At 36.7% G+C, this 14455-nt stretch overlaps 1 protein-coding gene across 1 annotated transcript in view; it reads left to right on the forward strand.

Annotated features, from left to right (window-relative positions):
• LOC137615788 (transmembrane protease serine 9-like) overlaps window positions 1–14455 on the forward strand; it is a 152963-nt gene that overhangs the window by 64992 nt on the left and 73516 nt on the right. The window contains exons 8-9 of the mRNA XM_068345484.1: window positions 9916–10099; window positions 14172–14256. Of these exons, the coding sequence (XP_068201585.1) occupies window positions 9916–10099; window positions 14172–14256 (269 nt within the window). The remainder of the gene's footprint in view (window positions 1–9915; window positions 10100–14171; window positions 14257–14455) is intronic.

Raw genomic sequence — 14455 nt, forward strand, 5'->3', positions numbered from 1 at the left:
ACGTTTTCAACACTTCCAGAAGCTAAAATCACTGTCAGATCTTCGCTCATACAGCCTCTATAACGTTTTCAACAATTCCTAGAAAACTAAAATCACTGTCAGTTTTTGCTCATACAGCCTCTATAACGTTTTCAACACATCCAGAACACTAAAATCACTGTCAGATCTTTTGCTCAGACAGCCTCATAACGTTTTAAACACTTCCAGAAGACTAAAATCACTGTCAGATCTTTGCTCAGACAGCCTCTATAACGTTTTCAACACTTCCAGAAGATTAAAATCACTGTCAGATCTTTATTCAGACAGCCTCTATAAACGTTTTCAACACTTCCAGAAGACTAAAATCACTGTCAGATCTTTACTCAGACAGCCTATATAACGTTCACAACACTTCCAGAAGACTAAAATCACTGTCAGATCTTTGCTCAGACAGCCTCTATAACGTTTATAACACTTCCAGAAGACTAAAATCACTGTCAGATCTTTGCTCAGACAGCCTCTATAACGTTTATAACACTTCCAAAAGACTAAAATCACTGTCAGACCTTTACTCAGACAGCCTCTATAACGTTTACAACACTTCCAGAAGATTAAAATCACTGTCAGATCTTTGCTCAGACAGCCTCTATAACGTTTACAACACTTCCAGAAGATAAAATCACTGTCAGATCTTTGCTCAGACAGCCTCTATAACGTTTTCAACACTTCCAGAAGACTAAAATCACTGTCATATCTTTATTCAGATAGCCTCTATAACGTTTTCAACACTTCCAGAACACTAAAATTCACTGTCAATCTTTATTCAGACAGCCTCTATAACGTTTCCAACACTTCCAGAAGAATAATATCACTGTCAGATCTTTATTCAGACAGCCTCTATAACGTTTCCAACACTTTTAGAAGACTAATATCACTGTCAGATCTTTCATTCAGACAGCCTCTATAACGTTTCCAACACTTCCAGAAGACTAATATCACTGTCAGATCTTTATTCAGACAGCCTCTATAACGTTTCCAACACTTCCAGAAGACTAAAATCACTGTCAGATCTTTATTCAGACAGCCTCTATAACGTTTTCAACACTTCCAGAAGACTAAAATCACTGTCAGATCTTTATTCAGACAGCCTCTATAACGTTTTCAACATTTCCAGAAAGACTAAATCACTGTCAGATCTTTATTCAGACAGCCTCTATAACGTTTTTAACACATCCACAAGACTAAAATCACTGTCAGATCTTTACTCAGACAGCCTCCATATAACTTTCAACACTTCCAGAAGACTAAAATCACTGTCAGATCTTTGCTCAGACAGCCTCTATAACGTTTTTAACACTTCCAGAAGACTAAAATCACTGTCAGGTCTTTACTCACACATCCTCTATAACGTTTTCAACACTTCCCTGAAGACTAAAATCACTGTCAGATCTTTGCTTAGACAGCCTCTATAAAGTTTTCAACACTTCCAGAAGACTAAAATCACTGTCAGATCTTTGCTCACACAGCCTCATAACGTTTTAAACACTTCCAGAAGACTAAAATCACTGTCAGATCTTTGGTCAGACAGCCTCTATAACGTTTTCAACACTTCCAGAAGACTAAAATCACTGTCAGATCTTTATTCAGACAGCCTCTATAACGTTTTCAACACTTCCAGAAGACTAAAATCACTGTCAGATCTTTGCTAAGACAGCCTCTATAACGTTTTCAACACTTCCACAAGACTAAAATCACTGTCAGATCTTTCCTCAGACAGCCTCTATAACGTTCACAACACTTACCAGAAGACTAAAATCACTGTCAGATCTTTGCTAAGACAGCCTCTATAACGTTTTCAACACTTCCACAAGACTAAAATCACTGTCAGATCTTTCCTCAGACAGCCTCTATAACGTTTTCAACACTTCCAGAAGACTAAAATCACTGTCAGATTTTTCAGACAGCCTCTATAACGTTTTCAACACTTCCAAGACTAAAATCACTGTCAGATCTTTGCTCAGACAGCCTCTATAACGTTTTCAACACTTCCAGAAGACTAAAATCACTGTCAGATCTTTGCTCAGACAGCCTCTATAACGTTTTCAACACTTCCAGAAGACTAAAATCACTGTCAGATCTTTTCAGACAGCCTCTATAACGTTTTCAACACTTCCAGAAGACTAAAATCACTGTCAGATCTTTGCTCACACAGCCTCTATAACGTTTTCAACACTTCCAGAAGACTAAAATCACTGTCAGATCTTTCCTCAGACAGCCTCTATAACGTTTTCAACACTTCCAGAAGACTAAAATCACTGTCAGATCTTTACTCAGACAGCCTCTATAACGTTTTCAACACTTCCAGAAGACTAAAATCACTGTCAGATCTTTCCTCAGACAGCCTCTATAACGTTTTCAACACTTCCAGAAAACTAAAATCACTGTCAGATCTTTCCTCAGACAGCCGCTATAACGTTTTCAACACTTCCAGTAGACTAAAATCACTGTCAGATCTTTGCTCACACAGCCTCTATAACGTTTTCAACACTTCCACAAGACTAAAATCACTGTCAGATCTTTGCTCAGACAGCCTCTATAACGTTTTCAACACTTCCAGAAGACTAAAATCACTGTCAGATCTTTTCAGACAGCCTCTATAACGTTTTCAACACTTCCACAAGACTAAAATCACTGTCAGATCTTTGCTCAGACAGCCTCTATAACGTTTTCAACACTTCCAGAAAGACTAAAATCACTGTCAGATCTTTGCTCAGACAGCCTCTATAACGTTTTCAACACTTCCAGAAGACTAAAATCACTGTCAGATCTTTGCTCAGACAGCCTCTATAACGTTTTCAACACTTCCAGAAGACTAAAATCACTGTCAGATCTTTGCTCAGACAGCCTCTATAACGTTTTCAACACTTCCCAGAAGACTAAAATGCTGTCAGATCTTTGCTCAGACAGCCTCTATAACGTTTTCAACACTTCCAGAAGACTAAAATCACTGTCAGATCTTTGCTCAGACAGCCTCTATAACGTTTTCAACACTCCCAGAAGACTAAAATCACTGTCAGATCTTTGCTCAGACAGCCTCTATAACGTTTTCAACACTTTCAGAAGACTAAAATCACTGTCAGATCTTTGCTCAGACAGCCTCTATAACGTTTTCAACACTTTCAGAAGACTAAAATCACTGTCAGATCTTTGCTCAGACAGCCTCTATAACGTTTTCAACACTTTCAGAAGACTAAAATCACTGTCAGATCTTTGCTCAGACAGCCTCTATAACGTTTTCAACACTCAGAAGACTAAAATCACTGTCAGATCTTTGCTCAGACAGCCTCTATAACGTTTTCAACACTTTCAGAAGACTAAAATCACTGTCAGATCTTTGCTCAGACAGCCTCTATAACGTTTTCAACACTCCCAGAAGACTAAAATCAATGTCAGATCTTTGCTCAGACAGCCTCTATAACGTTTTTAACATTTCAGAAGACTAAAATCACTGTCAGATCTTTGCTCAGACAGCCTCTATAACGTTTCAACACTTTCAGAAGACTAAAATCACTGTCAGATCTTTATGCTCAGACAGCCTCTATAACGTTTTCAACACTTCAGAAGACTAAAATCACTGTCAGATCTTTGCTCAGACAGCCTCTATAACGTTTTCAACACTCCCAGAAGACTAAAATCACTGTCAGATCTTTATTCAGACAGCCTCTATAACGTTTTCAACACTTAAAGAAGACTAAAATCGCTGTCAGATCTTTACTCAGACAGCCTCTATAACGTTTTCAACACTTCCAGAAGACTAAAATCGCTGTCAGATCTTTGCTCAGACAGCCTCTATAACGTTTTCAACACTTCCAGAAGACTAAAATCACTGTCAGATCTTTTACTCACACATCCTCTATAACGTTTTCAACACTTCCAGAAGACTAAAATCACTGTCAGATCTTTTACTCACACGTCCTCTATAACGTTTTCAACACTTCCAGAAGACTAAAATCACTGTCAGATCTTTGCTCATACAGCCTCTATAACGTTTTCAACATTTCCAGAAGACTAAAATCACTGTCAGATCTTTGCTCAGACAGCCTCTATAACGTTTTCAACACTTCCAGAAGACTAAAATCACTGTCAGATCTTTGCTCACACAGCCTCTATAACGTTTTCAACACTTCCAGAAGACTAAAATCACTGTCAGATCTTTGCTCAGACAGCCTCTATAACGTTTTCAACACTTCCAGAAGACTAAAATCACTGTCAGATCTTTTCTCAGACAGCCTCTATAACGTTTTCAACACTTCCAGAAGACTAAAATCACTGTCAGATCTTTTACTCACACATCCTCTATAACGTTTTCAACACTTCCAGAAGACTAAAATCACTGTCAGATCTTTTACTCACACATCCTCTATAACGTTTTCAACACTTCCAGAAAGACTAAAATCACTGTCAGATCTTTGCTCAGACAGCCTCTATAACGTTTTCAACACTTCCAGAAGACTAAAATCACTGTCAGATCTTTGCTCAGACAGCCTCTATAACGTTTTCAACACTTCCAGAAGACTAAAATCACTGTCAGATCTTTGCTCAGACAGCCTCTATAACGTTTTCAACACTTCCAGAAGACTAAAATCACTGTCAGATCTTTGCTTCAGACAGCCTCTATAACGTTTTCAACACTTCCAGAAGACTAAAATCACTGTCAGATCTTTACTCACACAGCCTCTATAACGTTTTCAACACTTCCAGAAGACTATAATCACTGTCAGATCTTTACTCAGACAGCCTCTATAACGTTTTCAACACTTCCAGAAAGACTAAAATCACTGTCAGATCTTTGCTCAGACAGCCTCTATAACGTTTACAACACTTCCAGAAGACTAAAATCACTGTCAGATCTTTGCTCAGACAGCCTCTATAACGTTTTCAACACTTCCAGAAGACTAAAATCACTGTCAGATCTTTACTCACAGCCTCTATAACGTTTTCAACACTTCCAGAAGACTAAAATCACTGTCAGATCTTTGCTTCAGACAGCCTCTATAACGTTTTCAACACTTCCAGAAGACTAAAATCACTGTCAGATCTTTGCTTCAGACAGCCTCTATAACGTTTTCAACACTTCCAGAAGACTAAAATCACTGTCAGATCTTTGCTCAGACAGCCTCTATAACGTTTTCAACACTTCCAGAAGACTAAAATCACTGTCAGATCTTTAGTCAGACAGCCTCTATAACGTTTTCAACACTTCCAAAGACTAAAATCACTGTCAGATCTTTATTCAGACAGCCTCTATAACGTTTTCAACACTTCCAGAAGCTAAAATCACTGTCAGATCTTTGCTCAGACAGCCTCTATAACGTTTTCAACACTTCCAGAAAACTAAAATCACTGTCAGATTTTGCTCAGACAGCCTCTATAACGTTTTCAACACTTCCAGAAGACTAAAATCACTGTCAGATCTTTATTCAGACAGCCTCTATAACGTTTTCAACACTTCCAGAAGACTAAAATCACTGTCAGATCTTTGCTCAGACAGCCTCTATAACGTTTTCAACACTTCCAGAAGACTAAAATCACTGTCAGATCTTTGCTCAGACAGCCTCTATAACGTTTACAACACTTCCAGAAGACTAAAATCATGTCAGATCTTTGCTCAGACAGCCTCTATAACGTTTACAACACTTCCAGAAGATTAAAATCATGTCAGATATTTGCTCAGACAGCCTCTATAACGTTTACAACACTTCCAGAAGACTAAAATCACTGTCATATCTTTGCTCAGACAGCCTCTATAACGTTTTCAACACTTCCAGAAGACTAAAATCACTGTCAGATCTTTGCTCAGACAGCCTCTATAACGTTTTCAACACTTCCAGAGACTAAAATCACTGTCAGATCTTTGCTCAGACAGCCTCTATAACGTTTTCAACACTTCCACAAGACTAAAATCACTGTCCAGATCTTTGCTCAGACAGCCTCTATAACGTTTTCAACACTTCCAGAGACTATAAAATCACTGTCCAGATCTTTGCTCAGACAGCCTCTATAACGTTTTCAACACTTCCAGAAGACTAAAATCACTGTCAGATCTTTGCTCAGACAGCCTCTATAACGTTTTCAACACTTCCAGAAGACTAAAATCACTGTCAGATCTTTGCTCAGACAGCCTCTGTAACGTTTTCAACACTTCCACAAGACTAAAATCACTGTCAGATCTTTGCTCAGACAGCCTCTATAACGTTTTCAACACTTCCAGAAGACTAAAATCACTGTCAGATCTTTGCTCAGACAGCCTCTGTAACGTTTTGAACACTTCCAGAAGACTAAAATCAGTCAGATCTTTACTCAGACAGCCTCTATAACGTTTTCAACACTTCCAGAAGACTAAAATCACTGTCAGATCTTTGCTCAGACAGCCTCTATAACGTTTTCAACACTTCCAGAAGACTAAAATCACTGTCATATTTGCTCAGACAGCCTCTATAACGTTTTCAATACTTCCACAAGACTAAAATCACTGTCAGATCTTTGCTCAGACAGCCTCTATAACGTTTTCAACACTTCCACAATCACTGATCTGACAGCCTCTGTAACGTTTTGAACACTTCCAGAAGACTAAAATCACTGTCATATCTTTGCTCAGACAGCCTCTGTAACGTTTTCAACACTTCCACAAGACTAAAATCACTGTCAGATCTTTGCTCAGACAGCCTCTGTAACGTTTTCAACACTTCCACAAGTCTAAAATCACTGTCAGATCTTTGCTCAGACAGCCTCTATAACGTTTTAAAACACTTCCAGAAGACTAAAATCACTGTCAGATCTTTTCTCAGACAGCCTCTATAACGTTTACAACACTTCAGAAGACTAAAATCACTGTCAGATCTTTGCTCAGACAGCCTCTATAACGTTTTGAACACTTCCAGAAGACTAAAATCAAAGTCAGATCTTTGCTCAGACAGCCTCTATAACGTTTTCAACACTTCCAGAAAGACTAAAATCACTGTCCGATCTTTGCTCAGACAGCCTCTATAACGTTTATAACACTTCCAGAAGACTAAAATCACTGTCAGATCTTTGCTCAGACAGCCTCTATAACGTTTTTAACACTTCCAGAAGACTAAAATCACTGTCAGATCTTTGCTCAGACAGCCTCTATAACGTTTTGAACACTTCCAGAAGACTAAAATCACTGTCAGATCTTTGCTCAGACAGCCTCTATAACGTTTTCAACACTTCCAGAAGACTAAAATCACTGTCCGATCATAGCCTCTATAACGTTTGCACTTCCAGAAGACTATAAAATCACTGTCTGATCTTTGCTCAGACAGCCTCTATAACGTTTACAACACTTCCAGAATATTAAAATCAATGTCAGATCTTTGCTCAGACAGCCTCTATAACGTTTACAACATTCCAGAAGACTAAAATCACTGTCAGATCTTTGCTCAGACAGCCTCTATAACGTTTTGAACACTTCCAGAAGACTAAAATCACTGTCAGATCTTTGCTTCAGACAGCCTCTATAATGTTTACAACACTTCCAGAAGACTAAAATCACTGTCAGATCTTTGCTCAGACAGCCTCTTATAACGTTTTGAACACTTCCAGAAGACTAAAATCACTGTCAGATCTTTGCTCAGACAGCCTCTATAACGTTTTGAACACTTCCAGAAGACTAAAATCACTGTCAGATCTCTGCTCAGACAGCCTCTATAACGTTTACAACACTTCCAGAAGATTAAAATCAATGTCAGATCTTTGCTCAGACAGCCTCTATAATGTTTACAACACTTCCAGAAGACTAAAATCACTGTCATATCTTTGCTCAGACAGCCTCTTATAACGTTTTGAACACTTCCAGAAGACTAAAATCACTGTCAGTTCTTTGCTCAGACAGCCTCTATAACGTTTTCAACACTTCCAGAGACTAAAATCACTGTCAGATCTTTGCTCAGACAGCCTCTATAAAGTTTTCAACACTTCCACAAGACTAAAATCACTGTCGATCTTAGCCTCTATAACGTTTGCACTTCCAGAAGACTAAAATCACTGTCCGATCTTTGCTCAGACAGCCTCTATAACGTTTACAACACTTCCAGAAGATTAAAATCAATGTCAGATCTTTGCTCAGACAGCCTCTATAACGTTTACAACACTTCCAGAAGATTAAAATCAATGTCAGATCTTTGCTCAGACAGCCTCTATAACGTTTACAACACTTCCAGAAGATTAAAATCAATGTCAGATCTTTGCTCAGACAGCCTCTATAACGTTTACAACACTTCCAGAAGACTAAAATCACTGTCAGATCTTTGCTCAGACAGCCTCTATAACGTTTTGAACACTTCCAGAAGACTAAAATCACTGTCAGTTCTTCGCTCAGACAGCCTCTGTAACGTTTTCAACACTTCCAGACGACTAAAATCACTGTCAGATCTTTGCTCAGACAGCCTCTATAAAGTTTTCAACACTTCCACAAGACTAAAATCACTGTCCGATCTTAGCCTCTATAACGTTTGCACTTCCAGAAGACTATAAAATAACAGTCCGATCTTTGCTCAGACAGCCTCTATAACGTTTACAACACTTCCAGAAGATTAAAATCAATGTCAGATCTTTGCTCAGACAGCCTCTATAACGTTTACAACACTTCCAGAAGATTAAAATCAATGTCAGATCTTTGCTCAGACAGCCTCTATAACGTTCAAAACACTTCCAGAAGACTAAAATCACTGTCAGATCTTTGCTCAGACAGCCTCTATAACGTTTACAACACTTCCAGAAGACTAAAATCACTGTTAGATCTTTGCTCAGACAGCCTCTATAACGTTCACAACACTTCCAGAAGATTAAAATCAATGTCAGATCTTTGCTCAGACAGCCTCTGTAACGTTTTGAACACTTCCAGAAAACTAAAATCACTGTCATATCTTTGCTCAGACAGCCTCTGTAACGTTTTCAACACTTCCAGACGACTAAAATCACTGTCAGATCTTTGCTCAGACAGCCTCTATAACGTTTTCAACACTGCCAGAAGACTGAAATCACTGTCAGATCTTTGCTCAGACAGCCTCTATAACGTTTTCAACACTTCCACAAGACTAAAATCACTGTCAGATCTTTGCTCAGACAGCCTCTGTAACGTTTTGAACACTTCCAGAAAACTAAAATCACTGTCATATCTTTGCTCAGACAGCCTCTGTAACGTTTTCAACACTTCCAGACGACTAAAATCACTGTCAGATCTTTGCTCAGACAGCCTCTATAACGTTTTCAACACTGCCAGAAGACTGAAATCACTGTCAGATCTTTCCTCAGACAGCTTCTATAACGTTTACAACACTTCCATTAGACTAAAATCACTGTCAGATCTTTGCTCAGACAGCCTCTGTAACGTTTTGAACACTTCCAGAAAACTAAAATCACTGTCATATCTTTGCTCAGACAGCCTCTATAACGTTTTCAACACTCCCAGAAGACTAAAATCAGTCAGATCTTTGCTCAGACAGCCTCTATAACGTTTTCAACATTTCCATTAGACTAAAATCACTGTCAGATCTTTGCTCAGACAGCCTCTATAACGTTTTCAACATTTCCATTAGACTAAAATCACTGTCAGTTGTTTGCTCAGAAAGTCTCTATAACGTTTACAAGGCTTCTAGGGCAAAGATCTGAGAGTTATTTTAGCCTTGTTGAAGCGTTGTAAACTGTATAGATACTGCCCAAGCAAAAGATCTGACAGTGATTTTAGCCTTCTGCTGTCCAGAAAACTTTTTCCTTTGCCGGCCTCTTGCTCTTTTCCCCTCTATATCTTTCCCATAAGACACAGAAGTTCGATCTTATCTCTTGTTATTATATATCCCATAAATTCCATCTGCCTCCTGTGTATTATCATCGCCTGTGTGTTCTTTGTTGCAGCATCCATTTAGACGAACAGGAAGTGAACGTGATACTGGGGACGAATCGCGTATCGCAGGGTGACAAAGGACAGCAGAGGATCCCTGTTGCTAGAGTTGTCATACATGAGAGGTACAATCCCCTCAACTTGGATAATGACATTGCTTTGCTGGAACTTCAGAGGCCTGCAGTCCTGGGACCAACGGTAAGTAAACCCACTTCATTAAGAGGATGACTTTATTCATAACTTTCTCTTTATTCATTCTTTATCTTTTTATTGATAGAAATAGGAAGCTTTCACACTCAAATTTATAACCACACAGACACACACAGACACAAACAAACACACACACACACACACACACACACATATATATATATATATATATATATATATATATATATATATATATATATCCAAAGAAATACTCATTAGAATACTTTTAAACAAACGCACAATAAACACATATGAAAAGATGAAGATAAATTTAATGTTATCCTCTGCTGAACTCTAAGTACATTGCTCATAAGTTACTGAAGAAAACCGAGGCTTACTACACTGACAACAGACATTCGGCGAATATTCATTCTGTGATTATGAATATCAATCGCGAGAGAGAGAGAGAGAGAGAGAGAGAGAGAGAGAGAGAGAGAGAGAGAGAGAGAGAGAGAGAGAGAGAGAGAGAGAGAGAGAGAGAGAGCTGGCAAATGGTTGTTCATTGCATCATAATGATAATTAAGTTATATTTTCTTTCTGAAACACTACTCAGAGACTTTAGAGATAAAGTTTTCTTCCTAAATAGTATAAAGCTGAATTAAATCATCAAACTCTGGACACTAATAGCAATGATGATATAGCTGAAGGCAACAACGAATTAACAATTAAAATTAATAACAAAACAATGCAAGGTTCTTGAGTAATATCTACCAAAATAACCGCTGAAGAGTTCTTGGGTTCTTTGACTGGCCTGACAGTACTACATTGGATCTATCTCTCTGGTTATAACTCATTTTCCCTTTGCCTATTTATACACCGAATAGCCTGGCATATTCTTTTCACATTCTCCTCTGTCCTCATACACCAAACAATTCTTCCTCGCTCATCAGGTTAACTACTATCATTATTATTATTACTTGCTAAGCTACACCCGTAGTTGGAAAATCATGATGCTATAAGCCCAAGGGCTCCAACAGGAAAAATGGCCCAGAGAAGAAAAGAAATAAACTGCACTGTAATTGTTCAGTGGCTACTTTCCTCCAGGTAAGGGTAGAAGCGACTCTTTAGCTATGGTAAACAAAACGCTCTTCCTGGAGAAAACTCCAAAATCAAACCATTGTTCTCTAGTCTTGGGTAATGCTATATCCTATGTGCCACGGTCTTCCATTGTCTTGGGCTAGAGTTCTCTTGTTTGAGGGTACACCTAGGCACACTATCTTTTCTTATTTCTCTTCCTCTTGTTTATTTTTCTAAGTTTATTTAGTCTATATATGAAAGATTGATTTGAATGTTACTGGTTCTTTAAATATTTTATCTTTATTCTCAATACTTTTTTATAGTCTGTTTATTTTCTGATTTCATTTCTTCACTGGGCTATTTTTCACTGTTGGAGCCTTTGGGCCTATAGCATCCTGCTTTTCCACCTAGGGGTGTACCTTAGCAAGTAATAATAATAATAATAATAATAATAATAATAAGGCATACATGAACTGAAGAAAAAAATTACATAGAACAGGAAGATCATTGCAGGACCAGAAAGATATACAGTAGACCTCATGAATACAGATGTGGAAAACTAGCCACATTAAAAATTCATTTCCATCTTTTACCTAAATTAAAACTAGCCACAAAGATTCATTTCCATCTTTCACTTAAATTAAAACTAGCCACATTAAAGATTCATTTCCATCTTTCACCTAAATCAAAACTAGCCACATTAAAGATTCATTTCCACCTTTTACCTAAATCAAAACTAGCCACAAAGATTCATTTCCATCTTTTACCTAAATTAACACTAGCCACATTAAAGATTCATTTCCATCTTTCACCTAAATCAAAACTAGCCACATTAAAGATTCATTTCCATCTTTTTCCTAAATTAAAACTAGCCACAAAGATTCATTTCCATCTTTCACTTAAATCAAAACTAGCCACATTAAAGATTCATTTCCATCTTTTACCTAAATTAAAACTGGCCACAAAGATTCATTTCAATCTTTCACCTAAATTAAAACTAGCCACAAAGATTCATTTCCATCTTTCACCTAAATCAAAACTAGCCACATTAAAGATTCATTTCCATCTTTTACCTAAATTAACACTAGCCACATTAAAGATTCATTTCCATCTTTCACCTAAATCAAAACTAGCCACATTAGATTCATTTCCATCTTTTACCTAAATTAAAACTAGCCACATTAAAGAATCATTTCCACCTTTCACTTAAATCAAAACTAGCCACATTAAAGATCCATTTCCATCTTTTACCTGAATTAAAACTAGCCACAAAGATTCATTTCCATCTTTCACCTAAATCAAAACTAGCCACATTAAAGATTCATTTCCATCTTTTACCTAAATTAAAACTAGCCACATTAAAGATTCATTTCCATCTTTTACCTAAATTAAAACTAGCCACATTAAAGGTTCATTTCCATCTTTTACCTAAATTAAAACTAGCCACAAAGATTCATTTCCATCTTTCACCTAAATCAAAACTAGCCACATTAAAGATTCATTTCCATCTTTCACCTAAATTAAAACTAGCCACATTAAAGATTCATTTCCATCTTTCACCTAAATCAAAACTAGCCACATTAAAGATTCATTTCCATCTTTCACCTAAATCAAAACTAGCCACATTAAAGATTCATTTCCATCTTTTACCTAAATTAAAACTAGCCACATTAAAGATTCATTTCCACCTTTCACTTAAATCAAAACTAGCCACATTAAAGATTCATTTCCATCTTTTACCTAAATTAAAACTAGCCACAAAGATTCATTTCCATCTTTCACCTAAATCAAAACTAGCCACATTAAAGATTCATTTCCATCTTTTACCTAAATTAAAACTAGCCACATTAAAGATTCATTTCCATCTTTTACCTAAATTAAAACTAGCCACAAAGATTCATTTCCATCTTTCACCTAAATCAAAACTAGCCACATTAAAGATTCATTTCCATCTTTCACCTAAATTAAAACTAGCCACATTAAAGATTCATTTCCATCTTTCACCTAAATCAAAACTAGCCACATTAAAGATTCATTTCCATCTTTTACCTAAATTAAAACTAGCCACAAAGATTCATTTTCATCTTTCACCTAAATCAAAACTAGCCACATTAAAGATTCATTTCCATCTTTTACCTAAATTAAAACTAGCCACAAAGATTCATTTCCATCTTTCACCTAAATTAAAACTAGCCACAAAGATTCATTTCCATCTTTCACCTAAATTAAAACTAGCCACAAAGATTCATTTCCATCTTTCACCTAAATCAAAACTAGCCACATTAAAGATTCATTTCCATCTTTCACCAAAATTAAAACTAGCCACATTAAAGATTCATTTCCATCTTTCACCTAAATCAAAACTAGCCACATTAAAGATTCATTTCCATCTTTCACCTAAATTAAAACTAGCCACAAAGATTCATTTCCATCTTTCACCTAAATCAAAACTAGCCACATTAAAGATTCATTTCCATCTTTCACCTAAATTAAAACTAGCCACAAAGATTCATTTCCATCTTTCACCTAAATTAAAACTAGCCACAAAGATTCATTTCCATCTTTCACCTAAATCAAAACTAGCCACATTAAAGATTCATTTCCATCTTTCACCTAAATTAAAACTAGCCACAAAGATTCACTTCCATCTTTCACCTAAATCAAAACTAGACACATTAAAGATTCATTTCCATCTTTCACCTAAATTTAAACTAACCGCAAAGATTCATTTCCATCATTCGCCTACATTCAAAAATTAGAGAAGACTATACACTAGACATCTGGGTAATTTCTCATAGTCATATACTGTACTTGAGAATATCTTATTGCTTACTTCCCAAGTAAAAGAATTTTGATAATAATCATGTAATGCTTACTAGTTACTTCTCAAAGTACCTAATATTTTTCCTTTTTAATGTATAAACCTTTTTTCAAAGGGAAAAGAAAAGGTTTTTATTTAAGTATAGGTAAAATCAGTTATACATTTCACATGAAGTACGACAAAATACCTAATAATTATAATTTGATATCTGATATTTATCAGGTTCACCCCATATGTCTTATAACCGAAGACATAGACTACACAGGTGTGATGGCGATTACTACAGGTTGGGGAAAACTATCAGAAGGTAGGTGAGAGAGAGAGAGAGAGAGAGAGAGAGAGAGAGAGAGAGAGAGAGAGAGAGATTGTTCATTGCATCATAGTGTCAAGTTATATATTCTAATTTATGACTACCCGTGTATTTTGAATATTTATTCTGAGATACGTTTTTGAATTCTTAATACAGTTCTCGTTTTATCTTTCAAGTTTTTCAATTTCATCACGAT

The sequence above is a fragment of the Palaemon carinicauda genome, chromosome 22, assembly GCF_036898095.1.
Source record: "Palaemon carinicauda isolate YSFRI2023 chromosome 22, ASM3689809v2, whole genome shotgun sequence".
In the NCBI taxonomy this organism is placed as follows: Eukaryota; Metazoa; Arthropoda; class Malacostraca; order Decapoda; family Palaemonidae; genus Palaemon; species Palaemon carinicauda.